General features: G+C 39.5%; 3 protein-coding genes across 13 annotated transcripts; 2 read left to right on the top strand and 1 right to left on the bottom strand.

Annotated features, from left to right (window-relative positions):
- Positions 1-659: 659 nt before the first annotated feature.
- On the bottom strand, positions 660-5,275 carry LOC135584044 (uncharacterized). Of its 11 annotated transcripts, none has more exons than XM_065088926.1 (6): positions 5,229-5,275; positions 3,357-3,472; positions 2,935-3,182; positions 1,688-1,778; positions 1,090-1,156; positions 660-994 (listed from the first exon to the last, which is right to left on the bottom strand). In XM_065088926.1, exons 2-6 carry the CDS (start codon positions 3,359-3,361, stop codon positions 941-943), a joined length of 465 nt encoding a protein of 154 aa, XP_064944998.1. In that variant the 5' UTR covers positions 3,362-3,472; positions 5,229-5,275; the 3' UTR covers positions 660-940. The 11 variants fall into 11 exon arrangements, with proteins under 11 accessions (XP_064944998.1, XP_064945003.1, XP_064945002.1 ...); XM_065088931.1 differs by having other exon boundaries at positions 2,935-3,187; positions 5,229-5,272; XM_065088930.1 differs by having other exon boundaries at positions 2,935-3,187; positions 5,116-5,235.
- Positions 5,276-8,136: 2,861 nt separating this feature from the next.
- LOC135596788 (probable xyloglucan endotransglucosylase/hydrolase protein 32) lies at positions 8,137-9,789 on the top strand. Its single transcript, XM_065088921.1, has 4 exons — positions 8,137-8,441; positions 8,517-8,617; positions 8,700-8,917; positions 9,170-9,789. The coding sequence occupies exons 1-4, from the start codon at positions 8,183-8,185 to the stop codon at positions 9,525-9,527; spliced, it is 936 nt and encodes a 311-aa protein (XP_064944993.1). The 5' UTR covers positions 8,137-8,182; the 3' UTR covers positions 9,528-9,789.
- A 2,121-nt stretch (positions 9,790-11,910) lies between these two features.
- Positions 11,911-13,839, top strand: LOC135596527 (probable glucuronosyltransferase Os03g0107900). The gene is made up of 3 exons (XM_065088577.1): positions 11,911-12,802; positions 12,879-13,123; positions 13,228-13,839. Exons 1-3 carry the CDS (start codon positions 12,203-12,205, stop codon positions 13,706-13,708), a joined length of 1,326 nt encoding a protein of 441 aa, XP_064944649.1. The 5' UTR covers positions 11,911-12,202; the 3' UTR covers positions 13,709-13,839.
- Positions 13,840-17,543: the final 3,704 nt, after the last annotated feature.

Raw genomic sequence — 17,543 nt, 5'->3', positions numbered from 1 at the left:
AGTAATGACTTTAATAGGAATTTTTTTTAATTATTATTAGAGATCCTCTCTATAAAAGGATAAAGATCTGACTGGACACTAGTCATTCGGATTTCATTTCAATTCTCAATCTCTCCTAATCTCTAATCCGATTAAAAAAAAAAAATACGAGTCTAGATCTTTTTATAGATTGATACTATTATGGCTTTTGGAATCAACGATAGTGTGCTTATAGATCAAATAAAGGTTCTCAGTATGCATCATAAATTTGATCTATCGTTATTTGATTTTGATTTGTGACATTAAAATTCTTCGCATAATAATAACATAATCATGATTTTTATGATTATATTTGGTACCAAACCTCTATTTTTAAAATCAAATATCTTAGACCTGTTTATTAGCATCATTCATTCGCTTGTGAAAAGATGTTATTCAGTTTTAATTTATGATGCTTGAATGATCCGTATATATTTTTTATTTACAATTTTAACACCCAGTTGGGGATACAAAGGAATCATGAGATAGTGTGACATAGTTTTAATGCACGTGTGAAAAGTTATTTTTTTGCATTCATCTCTTGAGCAACTTTAAAAGTTATATTTATAGTTAAACAAGGATTAGCGCTGTGAAGCATGACAAACAATTATGGCTTGCTGTAGAAATAGCAGCTATGATAGTGAATGCTGATCACAACTTGCAGATTAACATTAAACATGACCGATAACATCACGACAAAAACATGCCGAGGATCAGATGAATGCAAAAAAGTCACCCTCCTGACACAAAAAATAACAATTATGCTGTATAAACTTTCAGATGAAGGACTTACAATCCACATCATCGGAGCTGAACATCTGTATTTGATTTGCACGGTTCAAGGACAACAACCATCCTTGGAAATCTACACACAAGAAGATCGAACTGGGATGATCCAATGTTGATATGATGATGACAGTCTCTAATCATAAAGGCCTTCTTCATGCCAGACATCAACTAAAAAATCCACCATCTCCTGAATAAGTTCAGCCAGGAAATTATTAGCTGGAAGAATATGCAATTATGTAGACTTTGAAAATCTAGAAATCGGAATGGTGAAACACTACCTACCGACAATGGGATGGGTTGCGGAAAAGGTTGAGTGGTTGAGACTAAATCCTCATATGTGGTGCTCCAGCTGCAAGGAAACATCAAACATTTAAGCAGCCAAAGAAACAACAAAAGAAAGTCCGTGACACAACATTGTTAGTTCAGTAAGATTCATTAAATTTTCTGGTCCACGGGTATCCACCCGGCTCAAATAAAGCAAGAAGGGTCTAACATTCTGCAAATCTTCAAAGATATTGTTTGGTGTAAAGGAAAATACATGAAAAATTATACAAACATGATGGTGTTGGAGAATTCTTGTAGGGTGATAGGCGACCTTGTTGATATAGCAATGGTGACAATAATTACCTTGAAAATGGGGGAAAAAAAAAGGATAACAGGGTGACCATATAGATGTATGATCATGCATATGCACAGAAAAAGATAATACGCAAAATTATAATAATAAATCTCTATAATAAAAAAACAAGGAAGAAAAGAGGCAGATGTTGCGGCCTAGCAAATGGCTATAAACTACTAAAAACTACTGGAAAACTTACAATTATCATTATTCAGATATTGACATTTATAGAGCAACAAGAAAGTAGAAACTCAAGCTAACCTTATTGTGGGTTCTCTCGGAGCCATATGGGATCTCTTAGACTGATCTCCAACCCATTCTCTTCGCATCTCATTCCAAGCTATAGCAGCTACTTAAAAGTCAGGCAGTGACACTAAGAATCTTTAGTGAAAATTTCAGTATGCATAAGGTAATCAACCGAAATTCCAAATGTTTTTAGAAACTGGCCGGTAAGTATGCAAGTTATTAAAGGGCCATAGGCACAAGGCAGAAAAATACAGCGAAATAATTGTGGTATATGCTAACTTTCTACAGAAGGTATAGAATGAAAGGATTCTACTTTTACATGATTATTGCTTAAAACCTATAGATAAAACTAACCAACATATAATGACAAAGAATACTTTCCATATTTATTATTATATATTTGTTGTCATCAACATTCGGTACATGATAATCAAGAATTTGTATATTCATAGTTTAATAACCAACTTAACAAAATTCCAGATTAACAAACTCATCAAGTATTTCTTCTAGGATGTAGACAAGCAATTTAATCAGATGATGAAGAATCACAATTTCTAATGTAATCCAAAATTCATGCAACATAAGAATAAAAAGAAACAAAAAGAGAGCATTGGAAGAACCAAAAGCACTACAAATTATCCTCCAGGGCGATGCATCTAAAAGCAAAGACAAATATTACTTCTAAACTCTTTGAGGTCAGCTATATGCCTTTGCTGGCAATTGAACTCTGTTAAGAGCAATGTCTCTAGCTATCCAACATTCGACAAATCTTGCATTATTTTTGATAATTTTTTTCCAGATTATCCTCTTATCTCTCTGGGCACCACCAGTCAGAACTTATCTAATTGGAATATTTATAGATTTCTTGTTAGCCTGCCCAACTCATCTTAAAAAGTCCTTCAGTAAATCCATAATTAAAGCTACCTAACTTGCACATAGATGAAAACATTTCTTCATTTTTTTAATAATACCAAACATCTATCTCAACATTAAAATACACATGATACCAACTTTTTGAATGTGTTGTTTCCTAAGTTCCTATGTTCACATCTTACGACTGTCTTATAAACTTTTTTCCTTAAGTACAAAGTCACATAAGTATCACACAAATCTCTGAACACAAAATATAAGTAACATTAAGCTATTGCAACTTTAAGTAGAAGAGTACCTTAATGCCAAATATGAAATACAAATAAAGCAAATGTTTAGTGACTAGAGATAATGGCATGTTAAATATCAACAAAATAATAAGAGGGACCAACCTTGATTAGTAAATAAGTTGTTATGATTTTCCTCTGGCAACATCATGATCTCATTGGCAGCATTAGGTGCTAAAGAGAAATTTGTCTCAAGGGAATGAGATATGCTAATATTGTTCTCCATTGCCTCTGGACTTGAAGACCATTGGCTTTCTTTGTGTGCTGAAAAATGACCAATATTTATCTTCTTAGATGCCATCGGCGTTCTTTCTGGTAAAGATTGAGGTTTGGCTAGACCTCCAACACAACAACTGCTCTGTTCAAGATAAAAATATGAGAGGTGCTCCCGTTGAATACAATACCGGATACATGAGTGCACTAAATCCAAACCGCAACATTAACAACTGGGATGACTGAAATGCTAAAGAAGAATAGATTCAACTAAATAAATCTGGTTCTTTTTTTGCAGCTTAAATGTCACCTACCCCATGTATTCTATGAGACAGTTGCTTCCTTAAGTTTATCCATCTAACAGGCTCTGCGAGGCAGAACCAGATAGCTTTCACACTTCCAATTAATATATGTCATCAGATTCTTCATTCTGTAAAATCTGAGAATTCATCAGTGTCATGTAAAAACAGTAAAGACATATGCATTTGGACTATCTAACAAAAACATATCACAGAGAATAAATAAAAAAATCAGTTCCAACCAATACAAATCATCAGAAAGCAAACATTATTCAAATCACATTTTCCTAAAACTCCAATATCAATGAGAATCAGGAAGATTAGGAATCCTTGTCCTGCTTTGCATGGGTAGATAAACCATCAATGCTGTAATTCTAACTCAAGGAGGTTGAACAAGGTGGATATATTATTAAAGAAAATAGACTGGACGGAAATCCAGTTTAATTATAAAATGTCTGAATGAATAATGTGGTTTACTTTTGGATTGGATTCAAAATACAAATTAAAAATAAATTGGGCAGTTTGAACTTCAAAAGTTATAGTTCCTTAACTATTCATGAGCACATGCCATAGTGTTGATCCAAATATAATGCCACAAAGAGCCTTGTTACTTAAGGGAACTTTTACTGATACTTGATTCTTATCAAAAGCTATTGCTGGACTAAATTTAGATCCTCTCATGGTTAGGTCTCAGAACATTTCTTGCTCTTCTTCAATTGAAACTTCCTACTCGAACAACAAGCCACATGGGTGTTGCTCAGTTCTGTTTTGGTTTCTATGGACCACCTTCCTTCTTATTGAGGACTGCTTGAGGCCTTATTGGCATGAATAAGCAAAATGAATAAGCAAAATGACCAATGCTCATTGAAACATAACTGTTGAAACTTCCTTCTTGAACAAAAAGCCATAAGGTTGTTGCTCAGTTCTGTTTCGGTTTCTTTGGATCACCTTACTTCTTATGAGGTCTTATTGCCCTGGAGGTGACAATATTTTTGGCATGAATACGCAAAACGACCCATGTTCATTGAAACACAACTGTTGATACTTCCTACTTGAACAACAAGCCATAAGGTTGCAGATCGATTCTGTGTTTCAGTTTATTTGGATCACCTATCTTCTCACTAAGGACTACTCTAGGCCTTTCTGTCTCAGTAGGAACAATATTTTTGGCATGTATAGGCAAAAATGACCTGTGTTAATTTCAAACATAATTCAAGTCTTGAAAAATACCAAACTGCATGCTACTCTCATCCATGAGCGAGCAACTAAACGTGCAAATAACATCAACCCCTAATAAAATTATCCGTCGTTGCAATTTGCAGAGGTAAAAATTACTCTACACGCATGCTCTTCTTCAGGAATTTTAACGCTCAACGCTGTAACTACACAGAAAAGGAAAGAACACAGAAACCATATACAAGTCCTTTCGACATCAAACTCTCCCTTCCCCCGATCTGAGCAAACATCCAATAAACGTGCGGTCAAATCTGGCTACTCCTAACTAAAATACACAGCGCCAAGTCTTTCCATTCCCACGACAAGCAAAAGAGGGGAATAAAAATTAAGTAATCGAGCACGACCAAAGACCGAATTATTTCTAGCGGAATGGGACGCGGCCGACGGAGACGAATCTGGCCCCAGAATCACCCGAATTAATAAATGCACGATCGACTCAACCGACGGAAAGGGCCAAAGAACGATCAAATCAAATTAGCAGACTACAAGAGAACAAAAAGGGGCCGCAGGCAACAGAAACAAACACAGATGGGTTTGCCTGTTGGGATTAGAAATAGCATCAGCATCGATTCGACGATCGAGAAAATGGTTGAGATGCAAAAATCAAGGGAAGGAATTTAGGGTTTGAGGGCGGAACGCAGCCATACATACCCTCGATTCCTCCTCGATCGAAGCGTAGCGGGTAAGGAACCGGGAAAGCAACTGGTCTTGGGACTTCGTTGGGGATTGGAGGTCTGATTGGGCCCCGCCTCTTGGATCCTAACTCGTGGACGGATGCCACGTGGCGAACGAGACGCAATCTCACGGTCCCAATTAATTGCGAATTAGAAAATTGGGAATATTTAACGTGCGCTGCAGTGGTATATATATATATATATATATATATATATATATATATATATATATATAATCCCATTTGGTGGTATAAAAAGAGGCCCAAAAATATATAAGAGGGTCTTAACTTCATATGATAGAGTTAGATTAAGTCTTTAACTAGTATTTAAAGTGATGTTATATTCACTATGCACTCAATAACCAGAAGGGTTGGCTAACTTAATTTTTTTGATGTCGATGTTTGAATAATCTTGTTCGGTGGATCGTTTCCATTTCTTGTGAATTGAGATGAGAGTGTGGATATAAAATGATATTGACATGAATATGAGATAAGGGTGTAGAGATAAGAGGTACCGACATGAATATGTGTGATTACAAGATAGATACTCTCTCAACAAAAAAAAAAAAAAAAAAAGATTTGGTTGATAAAATAGGTATTCATGTTTCTTATAACATCGCATTCCAATTCGTATAAATGTCAATAAAAGCAGCAACATAAATTAGGATACATATCCAAGTGGGGTTATCCCCAACTACTTCAATCATTTCAAAGTCTATAAAGTCACGTATAAAACTCGAGTATTTGACATTCGTAAAGAGTTAGGTAGAACACAAGAGGGTGACAGTTGATGGCTACAACCACCAACCGCCACCCAAATCTTAAATCCTTTTAAAAAAAATACACCTAAATTTGCACTCAAATTAAATCACAAACATCAAGAAAAACAAAACCTTTTTTTTTTCTCTAACTTAAAGTTAAAACTAAGCATTTACATGTAATTGTGGACCTCGGCCACGTTAGTCAACCTATGAAACGATGTCCTTCATATCTTGCATAGCCAATTAATGCTTGCGAAAACCCTCACGAAATCCAATCGTCGACCAATGAGCATCAACATACATGTTACCTTCTCCGGCCGACATCTTTATCCATTTGTTTGTTTGGCTAACACAAGAAAGAATCAAAGCAAATAAAAGGAGTCCGTTGGTCTTTTCCTAACCAAACATTTTGATTGGTCTCAGCCTCCAAGTTGGACATGGAAGCCGCCCAATCATTCAATCTCATCATCATCATCGACTTGGCATTTAGCGATCACCACCCATTTTGTTTGGTCCCCTCACATGGAATTGTTCCCTGTTTGATTGTAAAATGTATGTATATTATATATATATAGTTAAGGGTTTCTAGTTTTAATTAATAAGTGAAGACCTACTATCCGCATACGATCCCATAGTACGGAGTCAACACTAAGCTCGAACTCATATGTATCAAGTTCATTTACGAATTAAATTTCTTGAGAATGACATGACACCTATAAGCGAAGGAAGGAGTCTATATAATTGTAAACTTAGACGAAGGTGAAAGTTCAAACATAATCAATAATTTGGTTCGATGTTAGATCATCTCATCAAATCGAAACGTGACAAAATTGGTTTTGTGGATCATCTCGCTAGGTGGGATGGCGATGCAACATCTCATCAATCGATAATCAAAATAGCAAAGTGCAATAAGAATACGGTGTGGGATGCATTTAAACGATCAACATCAAAATTGTCTTGTCCTTTTGATATAAATGGGGTCAATTCATGTGTCCTCTTAGCCTCTTCGAGAGACATGCGAGTGTAACCACACATGGCGAAGCGAACTCTTTGTTCGAAGCAGGTGAGATGTCCCCTGCATTATGTGGTATTCTATTTCTTTGGCTGCTATCATGACGTGGGTTTGGATAAGCACTGTGGCCATGGTGGCTGTGCATGTGAGATGCTGGGCTTCCCTCTGCTTGTTCTTTAGAGACTTGCTAATACAATGTGATTTGCTCAACTTGTCATGTGCTATGAATAGTAATTTGCTAGTAATCAAGTCATATTCATTTTGGTCAACTTATGTTACTACCAACTGGTTAATCACATGACATTATATTGCAAAAAATTCATGGTCAAACATCACTAATGGAAGGTAGTTCGATTTAGGATATCATTCGGGATGAGTAATTCTAGTAGTTAAATTAGGATATCACTCGATTTGTATGTCATTTGGGTGATTAGCTCATAAGAATCAGAGTTATCATCCCACAAATTAAAAATCTTTCGTTGATGTTGTAAGCAACCGACAAAGTAGGTTTGGAGAAGTACGGAAGAATAGGAGATGATTGCTAGGCTTCCACGATGGGGTTGACATCAAAGCTAGGCGAAGTCAAAGAGAACTGACCAATTAAAATGCCATAACATGGATTTGAGGAGAGTTGGATTAGGCAGTGGAGACTTTGGGCGGTCTTTCTAATTAGATCATGAATATAATGCAATTGGATGATAAGAAAAGAGTTGATAGTTCATTTGGAACGCAGATTTCTAATTGGCTCGATTGGGTCTTCTTCTTCTTCTTCTTCGTCTTTCTTTTCTTTGTTTTTGGATGCTTCAGCAACGGAGGTGGCTTGATGTTTGGCACAATAACCGGAGTGCGCAACCCCGGTGGGGCCTCCGTCATCCCCCTAAACCACGGAAAGCCAAACCTCCAAACTCCGAACCCCTTGTGGTCTTCGTGCTTAATGGCGGTGTGGCCTAATCCCTACAGCAGCAGATAGTGACGCGCTATGCTGACTCCTTTAGCCTCTCGACAACGTCAAGAACGCCAGTGTCAGCTGACACAACTCACTTTGTGATCCGTCACCCAATTGTTGGCAAATGGAAATCACGGCATGATCTGAGGAAGAAAATGCATGTTGTGCTCACCAAAATCTCACTCCATGGCTTAACCCACCACTGCTATAAATATGCCAGCCTTCCAAACCCATCATTGCATCAGCCTGCAGCCTCTCTTCCTCTCTTCCGCCTGCATGGCTTGCCTCATTCCCTTGCTTGTCTTCCTCGTTTTGCGCACCGCTGATGCGCAGCCCTCGCCAGGATACCATCCGAGTTCTTCGGTGAGTCCTATCAGATTCTACGAAGGCTACAGCAATCTCTGGGGGCCTCAGCATCAGACGATCTCCCCGGATCAGTATTCTACGACCATTTGGCTCGACACCAGCTCAGGTCCGTTGTTCTCGCTCTCCAGGTTTGGACTTCCTTCCCTGCATCTCTGACCTCGTCGAACTCATACGAACGCAGGGAGTGGATTCAAGTCGAAGAACTCTTACCGAAACGGCTACTTCGGTGCTTCGATCAAGCTCCAAAGCGGCTACACCGCCGGAGTGAACACGGCATTCTATGTGAGTCCCTGCTAACAGTGCGTCCGCCAATTCTTTCCACCTCTGCACGCTTGTGCTAATTGCCCGTCATCATCATGTGTAGCTCTCCAACAATCAAGCTTACCCTGGGTTCCACGACGAGGTGGACATCGAGTTCTTGGGGAACATAGAGGGCAGGCCATACATCCTGCAGACGAACGTGTACGTCAGGGGCAGCGGCGATGGCAGGATCATCGGCAGGGAGATGCGGTTCCACCTCTGGTTCGATCCCACCGCCAGCTTCCACCATTACGCCATTCTTTGGGACTCCGACGAGATAATGTGAGTACTTCGGAAACTATCCTTTTCGAACAGTGCCAACCGAGTGGGGGCACTGATGGTCACATCAGTGCTGTAGCAACTGTGGGGCGGTACGCGCGAGAAGTGGACCTGATGGATCTGTGTACTCCTGGACTGCACCGGAGACCCATGATCAAGCCGTAATCGACGGGCTTGACAGTGTCTCTTCTCCCTTACCAATTCGGCTTTCTGCAGATAGACAAAAACATCTTACGTCAACGTAATACGATGCAGATTCCTGGTGGACGATGTGCCGATACGGCGATACGCGAGGAAGGTGGAGGCGACGTTCCCCGACCGGCCCATGTGGGTGTACGGCTCCATCTGGGACGCGTCGTCGTGGGCCACCGACAACGGCAAGTACAAGGCGGATTACCGCTACCAGCCCTTCGTCGCCAAGTACACCGACTTCAAGCTGGGGGGGTGCACCGGGTCGGCGCCGCCGAGCTGCCGCCCGGTGCCGTCGTCGCCCTCGGGCCACGGGCTGAGCCCCCAGCAGTATGCGGCGATGCGGTGGGTGCAGAACAACTACATGGTCTACTACTACTGCGAGGACTCCAGCAGGGACCGTTCTCTCACGCCGGAGTGCTGAAGCCTAGTTTGGGCCCTGTGGTTTGTATGCTGCTGCTACAAGGAGGAGCCGCCCTGCTACTACTATATGATGTCGGTAGTTGAGGCGTTCGTGGGTGTCATAGTTTTCGATACTGATACAAGTTTGGGTGCTGCCGTGTTCTTTTTCTCTGTCGGTGTTGTAGTCCGTCCATATATTTGGTCATACTCATATTTATACACATGTCCAAAGTGTATCAAATGAAGGTTGATGCAGTCAATATAAGGGTTATACTTGTTCTCTCTGCTCGTGTTGTCCCCTTCAAAAGCTTTTCTGCATGAGCATCGTCTGCAATCCAGCAATGGTTGAACCAGGATATGAATGGGAAGTCCATGATCCAACGTAGCTTTCATCGATATGTCCACAAGTCGCACTACGTCCGACCCCGGTTGTCGAAGGGGTTGTTGGCCCATGGAACATATAACGGTAATGAGCTCAATCAATTGTTTGGGGACCGATCAATTTGGAGTGAGAACGGATGTACCATACACGACACGGGTTCTTCAACATGATCAACGAAACGTGAAGTACGGTGGAATGAGAAGTCTGTTCCTGCCGTGTATGACATCCACCGGGGAAAATAAGTTACCTCAGATGTTTAGTACTACTCATTGGGAATATATAATTAAAGGGGAGATATCACGGTACTAACTTAAGTATCAAAGGGATCAGTTTGGGAAGCTCCTCCTGACCTCAATCTTTGTGTAGGTAACGAGCTTAGAGAGACCGCGCTCTATTCTATACGACTACTTGCATACGAATCAGAGCCACGTTGTGCTGACGAAGATGTCAACGATATTTTCTCCTAACATTTTAACGTTACGAGGGTCTGATGTAGCAGGAGTTTTCATAGGCCATTTCTATCTATGAACATTTGAGTGAGGCTCGATCTTCGACCCATGATACTTTTACTTAGATAAAGCAATAGTCACATTTTCCCCGCATATATACATCCACCTCGTTGCGAGTATCAATAACCCTCATCTTCGGGAGTATTGTCAAGTCATCTACTCGTTCCTGCCAATGCATTCTTCAATCTATCGTCGAGACATTTCAACAGTTGAACCCAAAAATCCAAAGGAGATACCATTAATTGATCAACAAATGTCAACGGAGATTTAACATCCTTGATTATCCGATGCATGCGTCTACTAAGATGAAGAATCAATGAGGGCCAAGTGCCTTACTTTGGGGGATCCTTCTGAATTCGTCAAAGCCATATCGACCATTTTACAAGATTTTGCAAACCGATGCAAGTTTTAGCACTCCAAGTCAAATCTTGACAACAGAACTGTTTCATTGGTCACCCAAAAAAGTGCAATAAACGAAACGAAAAAGAGAATTGAAGAAGCGGAGTAAACAAATCTGCGGCATATATGCAACTCGGGTTTCTCAACAAGTTCCCCGTCTAGATCAATTACAGAAGTCAACAAGGAAAAGCGATAACCAAGAAAGCCACTCACAACAATGGCAATGAGTTCACGTCACCCCCACAAACAAAAGACCCCAAGCCAGACACTAGAAGCCAAAAAATACCAATAGAAAATAACGAAGCCAAAAAAACCCATAGCCCATATCGAAAACAAACTTGGCTAGAAACTGATGGGAGATTTTTAGCATCGGCATCCTCAGGACAACCCTAAATCGAATCTTGACCGAATGAATGTTTAGATCAAGATGACAGATATGAAACTACACATTCTCAGAAGTCCCGCGCTTGGATCAAATGTAGAAGCCAGATAGAAACGAGAACCAAGGGAGCTCCTACTCACATTCATGGTGATATTCCGACGAAGATGACGAGCTCGTGTCACCCCCTAACCAAAGGAATCGCAGGTAAGAGACTGAAACCCAAATAACTCCATGAAACGATCCAGAAATCAAAGTAAACAAACCCACCAAACTCAAGATCGGAGGCCTTCTCGAAGAGGGTTGGTGAAGGCGAAGCGGAGGGATAAAAGGTACGAAGAAATGGAGGGATATTTTACAGACGTTGGAAGATTCAGAAGCCCGTTCATCGCTGGCGAAGTCACGGAAAGAAGAACCAGCGTCGAGCAGAAGGAATTGATTTGTTATGCAAGTTTCGATGCCCCATATATATATATATATATATATATATATAGCAAACACGTGTCACACATCCGCCACAGCGCGATGCATTGTTGGTATAACAAACACGTGTCATGTGAGTGATCTGGTGAGGTCCGAAGCCAACTGAACGTTTAAGTCTTGAGGCAGTGACTTGGACTGACGACCAACTTAATGCCCCCATGAGATCTCGAACATGACCTCACGAGCTTCTTCCTTCAATCCTAATAATCTTAGGCCGAAAGGAGAGATCAGAGAAAGAACAGTACGTAATATTTTCAGCAAAAGTGATGGAGACGAGGTTGGTGTGGCGCCATCACGCCTAGAGATCGTCCATGTCGATGTGGCCACCATGGACAGAAACTTGTTCCTCCTGGTGTTTTCATGGATTGGTCGTCAGCTACCTTCCCCCCTGCAACCTTAATGGATTAACCCTTCATGTCTACTCCACCTTCTACCTCCCTGAAAGCCCCACCCCATCTGCAATCTCTCTCTTCCTCACCTGAGCTCGTTTAAGCTCCTGTTGCCTGAGAAGCCATCTCTATTCCTATCCAATTCTCTCTCCACAGATGAAGCTGATGGCCAGAAGAGCCCAACTCCAGCATCACCAGTGCCACCAGCACCTCTCCCTGAAAGCTCTCCATCTCAGGAAATACTACAAATGGATCCTCTGGTTAGCTCTGTTCATCTACCTCTTCCTCACCACCACTCCCACCTCCTACTCTTTCTTGTTTCATCCCCTCGACCTCAAACCTCTTCTCCCGGCCAAAACCAATCCTCCAGCTCTCATCCAGTCTCCGCAGCCGTCCTCTGCTGCGCTTCCTAAGATATATGTATATGATCTCCCTTCTCGGTACAACAAGGACTGGCTGTCGAACTCGCGGTGCGGCAGCCACCTGTTCGCCTCGGAGGTGGCGATCCACGAGGCACTGCTCGGTTACCCCGGCCGCGCCGTCGACCCCAACGAGGCCGACTTCTTCTTCGTCCCCGTCTACGTCTCCTGCAACTTCAGCACCCCCAACGGCTTCCCCTCCCTCCACCACGCCCGCCCCCTTCTGTCCTCCGCGGTCGACTTCGTCTCCTCCCATCTCCCCTTCTGGAACCGCTCCCACGGCCGCGACCACGTCTTCGTCGCCTCGCACGACTACGGCGCCTGCTTCCACGCCATGGTGATAATCTAATTCTCCATTCCCACTCTTCTGTTTCACATACATGTATAGGATAAAAGCTCAACGGTGTTTACAGGAAGATGTGGCGATCGCAGACGGGATACCGGTGTTCATGAAGAGGTCAATCATTTTGCAGACGTTCGGGGTGCGGCCGCCGCATCCGTGCCAGCAAGCGGAGCACGTTCTGATTCCTCCCTACGTGCCGCCGGACATAGAAGATGAGTGGCCGGCGCCAGAGAATGCGAGGCGCGACATTTTCGTCTTCTTCCGCGGCAAGATGGAGGTCCATCCCAAGAACGTCAGCGGCCGCTTCTATAGCAAGTAATAATGAGCTCAGAACACGAAGAAACGCAGGCGTTTGTTCGAGCTCGTCATGTCCTTAATCGATTAATCGGCGACGATTCCTTACTGTCGGATGGATGCAGGAGGGTGAGGACGGAGATATGGCGGCGGTACAGCGGGAACCCGAGGTTCCGGCTGCAGAGGAAGCGGTCGGGGGACTACCGGGCGGAAATGGCGCGGTCGGTGTTCTGCCTGTGCCCGCTGGGGTGGGCGCCGTGGAGCCCGCGGTTGGTGGAGGCGGTGGCGCTCGGCTGCGTGCCCGTCATCGTCGCCGACGGCATTCGGCTGCCATTCCCGGAGTCGTTGCGGTGGCCGGAGATATCGCTGGCGGTGGCGGAGGCTGACGTCGGCCGCCTCGAGGCGACGCTCGACCACGTGACGGCGACAAACTTGTCGGCCATCCAGAAGAACCTGTGGGACCCGGCGCGGCGGCGGGCGCTGCTCTTCCGCCGCCGCATGGCGGATGGCGACGCAATGTGGCACGTCCTCACGAAGCTCCAGGGGATGAGGCTCCGTCGCTGGTCGGGCGATGGCGAAGCTGTGAGAACCGACACGTGGAGGTAGCCGGTCGACCGCCGGTCGTACCGCGAGCGTCCCGAGGCTGTCGTGAGATGATTTGGCGACATGTTATTGGTCGTAGATCCCAGTTGTCGTAAGAAGCCAAATTTGGTGTACCTACACGTAATTTTCTCTTTTATTACGTGATTCAGAAAAAAAAAAAGCATACAAAAAAAAATATTATTACCACTCCGTTATATATATATATGTATATATATATATGTATATATATATATATGTGTGTATATATATATATATATACACATATATATATATATACATATATATATATACATATTTATATAGGTAATTCCTCTTATTTATAGCATGATTTATCCCCCTAACAACATATGAATCGACTCATCTATATATTAATTGAACTACTCAATATTTATCTTTAATGGTTCTCAACAAGAATTTAGCAAAAATGTTAATTGAAACAGACTCATCTATATTAATCGATCTACTCAATTATAAACATCAAGCATCTATTGTCAAGGAACAATACCCCCTTTAATAGCTCCAAACCTTTTTTGACATGAGTTACTACGTAGGCACAAGCTTATTGTATATATTTATTCTAAACCAATAGGAATACTTATTTGAAGTCCAACCTGTGCCGATTTTGATATATTGATAGTAAAGTTTTATATTAATTCACTCTTCAAATATATCACTTTCATCTAAATTATGGAAAAACTAAAACTAAAATATTCTCAATCATTTTCATTTTTTAAGAATGATTATATCGTATTTGTGGTGAAGTTCATTCATCCATTAAGCATCTAAATTATGATCGATAAATAAGGCTATAATTAGTTGACTTTTATCAATTTCGCTTATAAAATGTAGAATGGATCACTGACGATTTCTTGGTATCAAGAGGTATTTTAGGAGTTGAGGTAAACAAAAAAAAAGAAAAGAATTCTATTTCTTGATAAAATTCATCTCGAGAAGAAGAACAAGTCCTATTCCGGGAACAAAAGTCATCAAAGCCTGAACCAGAAACACTTGGAGTTGTTGTTCCTTCTACCGAAAGATATAACACTCAGGTCTCCGTTTCACCGGAAAAAGTCAAAAAGGATGGTTGGTGAAGTGAAGGAGCTCTTCAAAGATGCTTTAAAGAGTGGATTAAACAAGTTTCGTCGGAAAGATCAAAGAGTGGAAGAAGAGGGTTCGGTAATAAATGGAGAGAGGACAGAGTTACGTGCGGGCCATTCTCTTTGCTCATCATCGCTTCCTCTACAATAATAAGCATGGTTGGCAAGTTGGATGTGATACCACTCGGTGCGCACTCGTCTTGCGTCTCAATCAATGAGATTTATTATTCTCATATATGTTCCCATCGACGGTAACGTTTTGCCATCCAATTCACCGCATGTGAATCAAATATTAAACGAGGCCGAATTATATATATATATATATATATATATATATATATATACAAGGTTCGTTGTATCGTATCGTACCAGCGTTTCGATCTGAGCTCGGTATGATACGGTATCGGTATATCGGACGGTACATCAGGACATACCGAATATTTTTTTTATTTTTTTTATTTTTTTATATTGTAGCAATGCTACAGTATAGTATTGTAACAATACTGTAGCAATGTAGCGGTACTGGGCGGTCCACGTACCGGTAACCTATCGGACCGGTACGTACCGCTCGATACGGGCGGTACATTTCGGTACGACAGATCTTATATATATATATATATATATATATTTCACTACAAATATCCCTTTTGTTAACATTAGGCAAGAAAAAAAAAATATATATATATATATATATTAGTTACCATAATATATTAAAGCTTAGAACATAAATATGATGATACATAATAAGACAGTAAGCCTTTTTTTTTGTTTGTTTTGTGAAAATAGAATTCCAAATATCTATATTAATTTTTTCAATAAAATAAACTTTTTTTCTGATATTTAAATCAGAATTGATTAAAAATTATTTATATAATGAAAGAGTGTGTTTATATTTTTCTATTGTCTGAAGAATTACTGTATCAGATCGATTAAGAAAATATTCCTCGTAGAGATTTGATACATTAATAAGATTCAGGTAATTATAGGCCCATGCGTTGCATGATAGTGTGTTAAATTAGATGCATTGATCCTTCTACGTTGACGTGTACTTAATAACGTCCAACCTTGACGTTGCTATACGTATACACAAAAATGCATATACGCGTAGTTAATGTGGCCGTGCTTATGATTTCATGTCGAATCAAGCCTGTGAAAAATGGATTTAATGATGGAAGATTGATTGCCTAATCGGACCATATAGGATTTGATATTTCAGAATTTTACCTTAATTTTTTTTATAACATCGGATAATTTGGAAAATGATCGATTTATTCCTTTACTGTTTTGATTTCCTTCTCTCCGATGAATCGAGCCGACCAACAACGAGTAAGTTAGATTCATCAGTGTTGTCAGCCAAAATGATGATTTAGGAATGAAGAATGCTCTACGATTAAAAATGATATGGAAAACAAGAACATTAAAAATTAAAAATAAATAATATTTCTAGACAAATGGCATTTTTATCTATCTATTTTATTTTTATTTTTTCACTTACATATTATTATAGTTGGATTAGAAAACAAATGTTAATCTCGGAGATTGCGGTGGGCAACATTTTCATTTAAAATGATAAAAAATGTTAACAACTGTAATTTATTTTTTTAATTTTCCATTGAAACTCACTTAGATCGAACTAATCAAATTGGTTGGCTATCAAAAGACACTGTCACTTAATTTTCATTAATTTAAATTCTCAAAAATATTGATGATTTAAATTCTTTAAAAAATATTTTATAATATTTTATATTTATTTAAATACACTGTAATTTGATTTTCATTTATTTAAATTCTCAAAAACATTGATGATTTTAAATCTAAAAAATATTATAAATTTTATTTTTAAATAATTAAAATTTTCATTAACAATAAACATCATCTTTATAATATGTTTGGCTGCATTATAAAATTATTAATATGAGAATTTGAATGAAAATTATGAAGGTCTTGGCCTTAAATTGAGGTCTAAATATTTATAATCATTTATTATGAAGAAACGATAATTAAATAATTTTAATAAGAGTAGTAGTAAAAGACATTGCAATCCTATTAAAAAAACTGTAAATTAAAAACAATGTAGCTTTATTAAAAAAATTATAAATAATTTTATTTATAAAAAATATTACAATAACATACTTTGATTTTTAAAGATAGATATTTTATTTTTTGCTTCCAAAGGGGAAAGAAAACTCTTTGGAAAATATAGAAATGAGGGAAAATTCAATTTTTCGAGAAATCACCTAAAATATTATGATATTCCTAAACAAGCCACTCTTCTATTATACTTATATTTCAAATTTGACTAGAAGAACAAGAGTGGTAATATTTTAATTTGATTGTTGTTAAAACAATAATCTCTCATCACTACTAGTTTAGTATATATACATGACAAAATAATAAAAAAAATTAAACACTCTTTTGTTTATTTCTTGTAATTTATAAGTTCCATTATGATGGAAAATATTCCAAGAGTAATTTTTTTTATTATTATATTTTATATATTTTAGTTTAATTAGTTGCTCATCTAAATATATTCTAGAATGGCAGGCATCTATTGAAGTGTTGTTATATAGTGATAAGTAGATAAAATTTCCTCAAGGCAGTTGAGGAAATCTCTAAGCAGTTGAGAAAAATTCTCTATCCTGAATGTGTATAACCTCCATGCTTAGTTAGTGTGTATAAATAGCTATTAAGAGTTCACTATCAAAATAAATTAGATAATTAATCTTATTCATTTTATAGTT

Source organism: Musa acuminata, chromosome BXJ1-11, assembly GCF_036884655.1.
Source record: "Musa acuminata AAA Group cultivar baxijiao chromosome BXJ1-11, Cavendish_Baxijiao_AAA, whole genome shotgun sequence".
NCBI classification, from domain to species: Eukaryota; Viridiplantae; Streptophyta; class Magnoliopsida; order Zingiberales; family Musaceae; genus Musa; species Musa acuminata.
The sequence above is the reverse complement of the archived record's forward strand: the minus strand, read 5'-3'. Positions and strand labels throughout refer to the sequence as shown.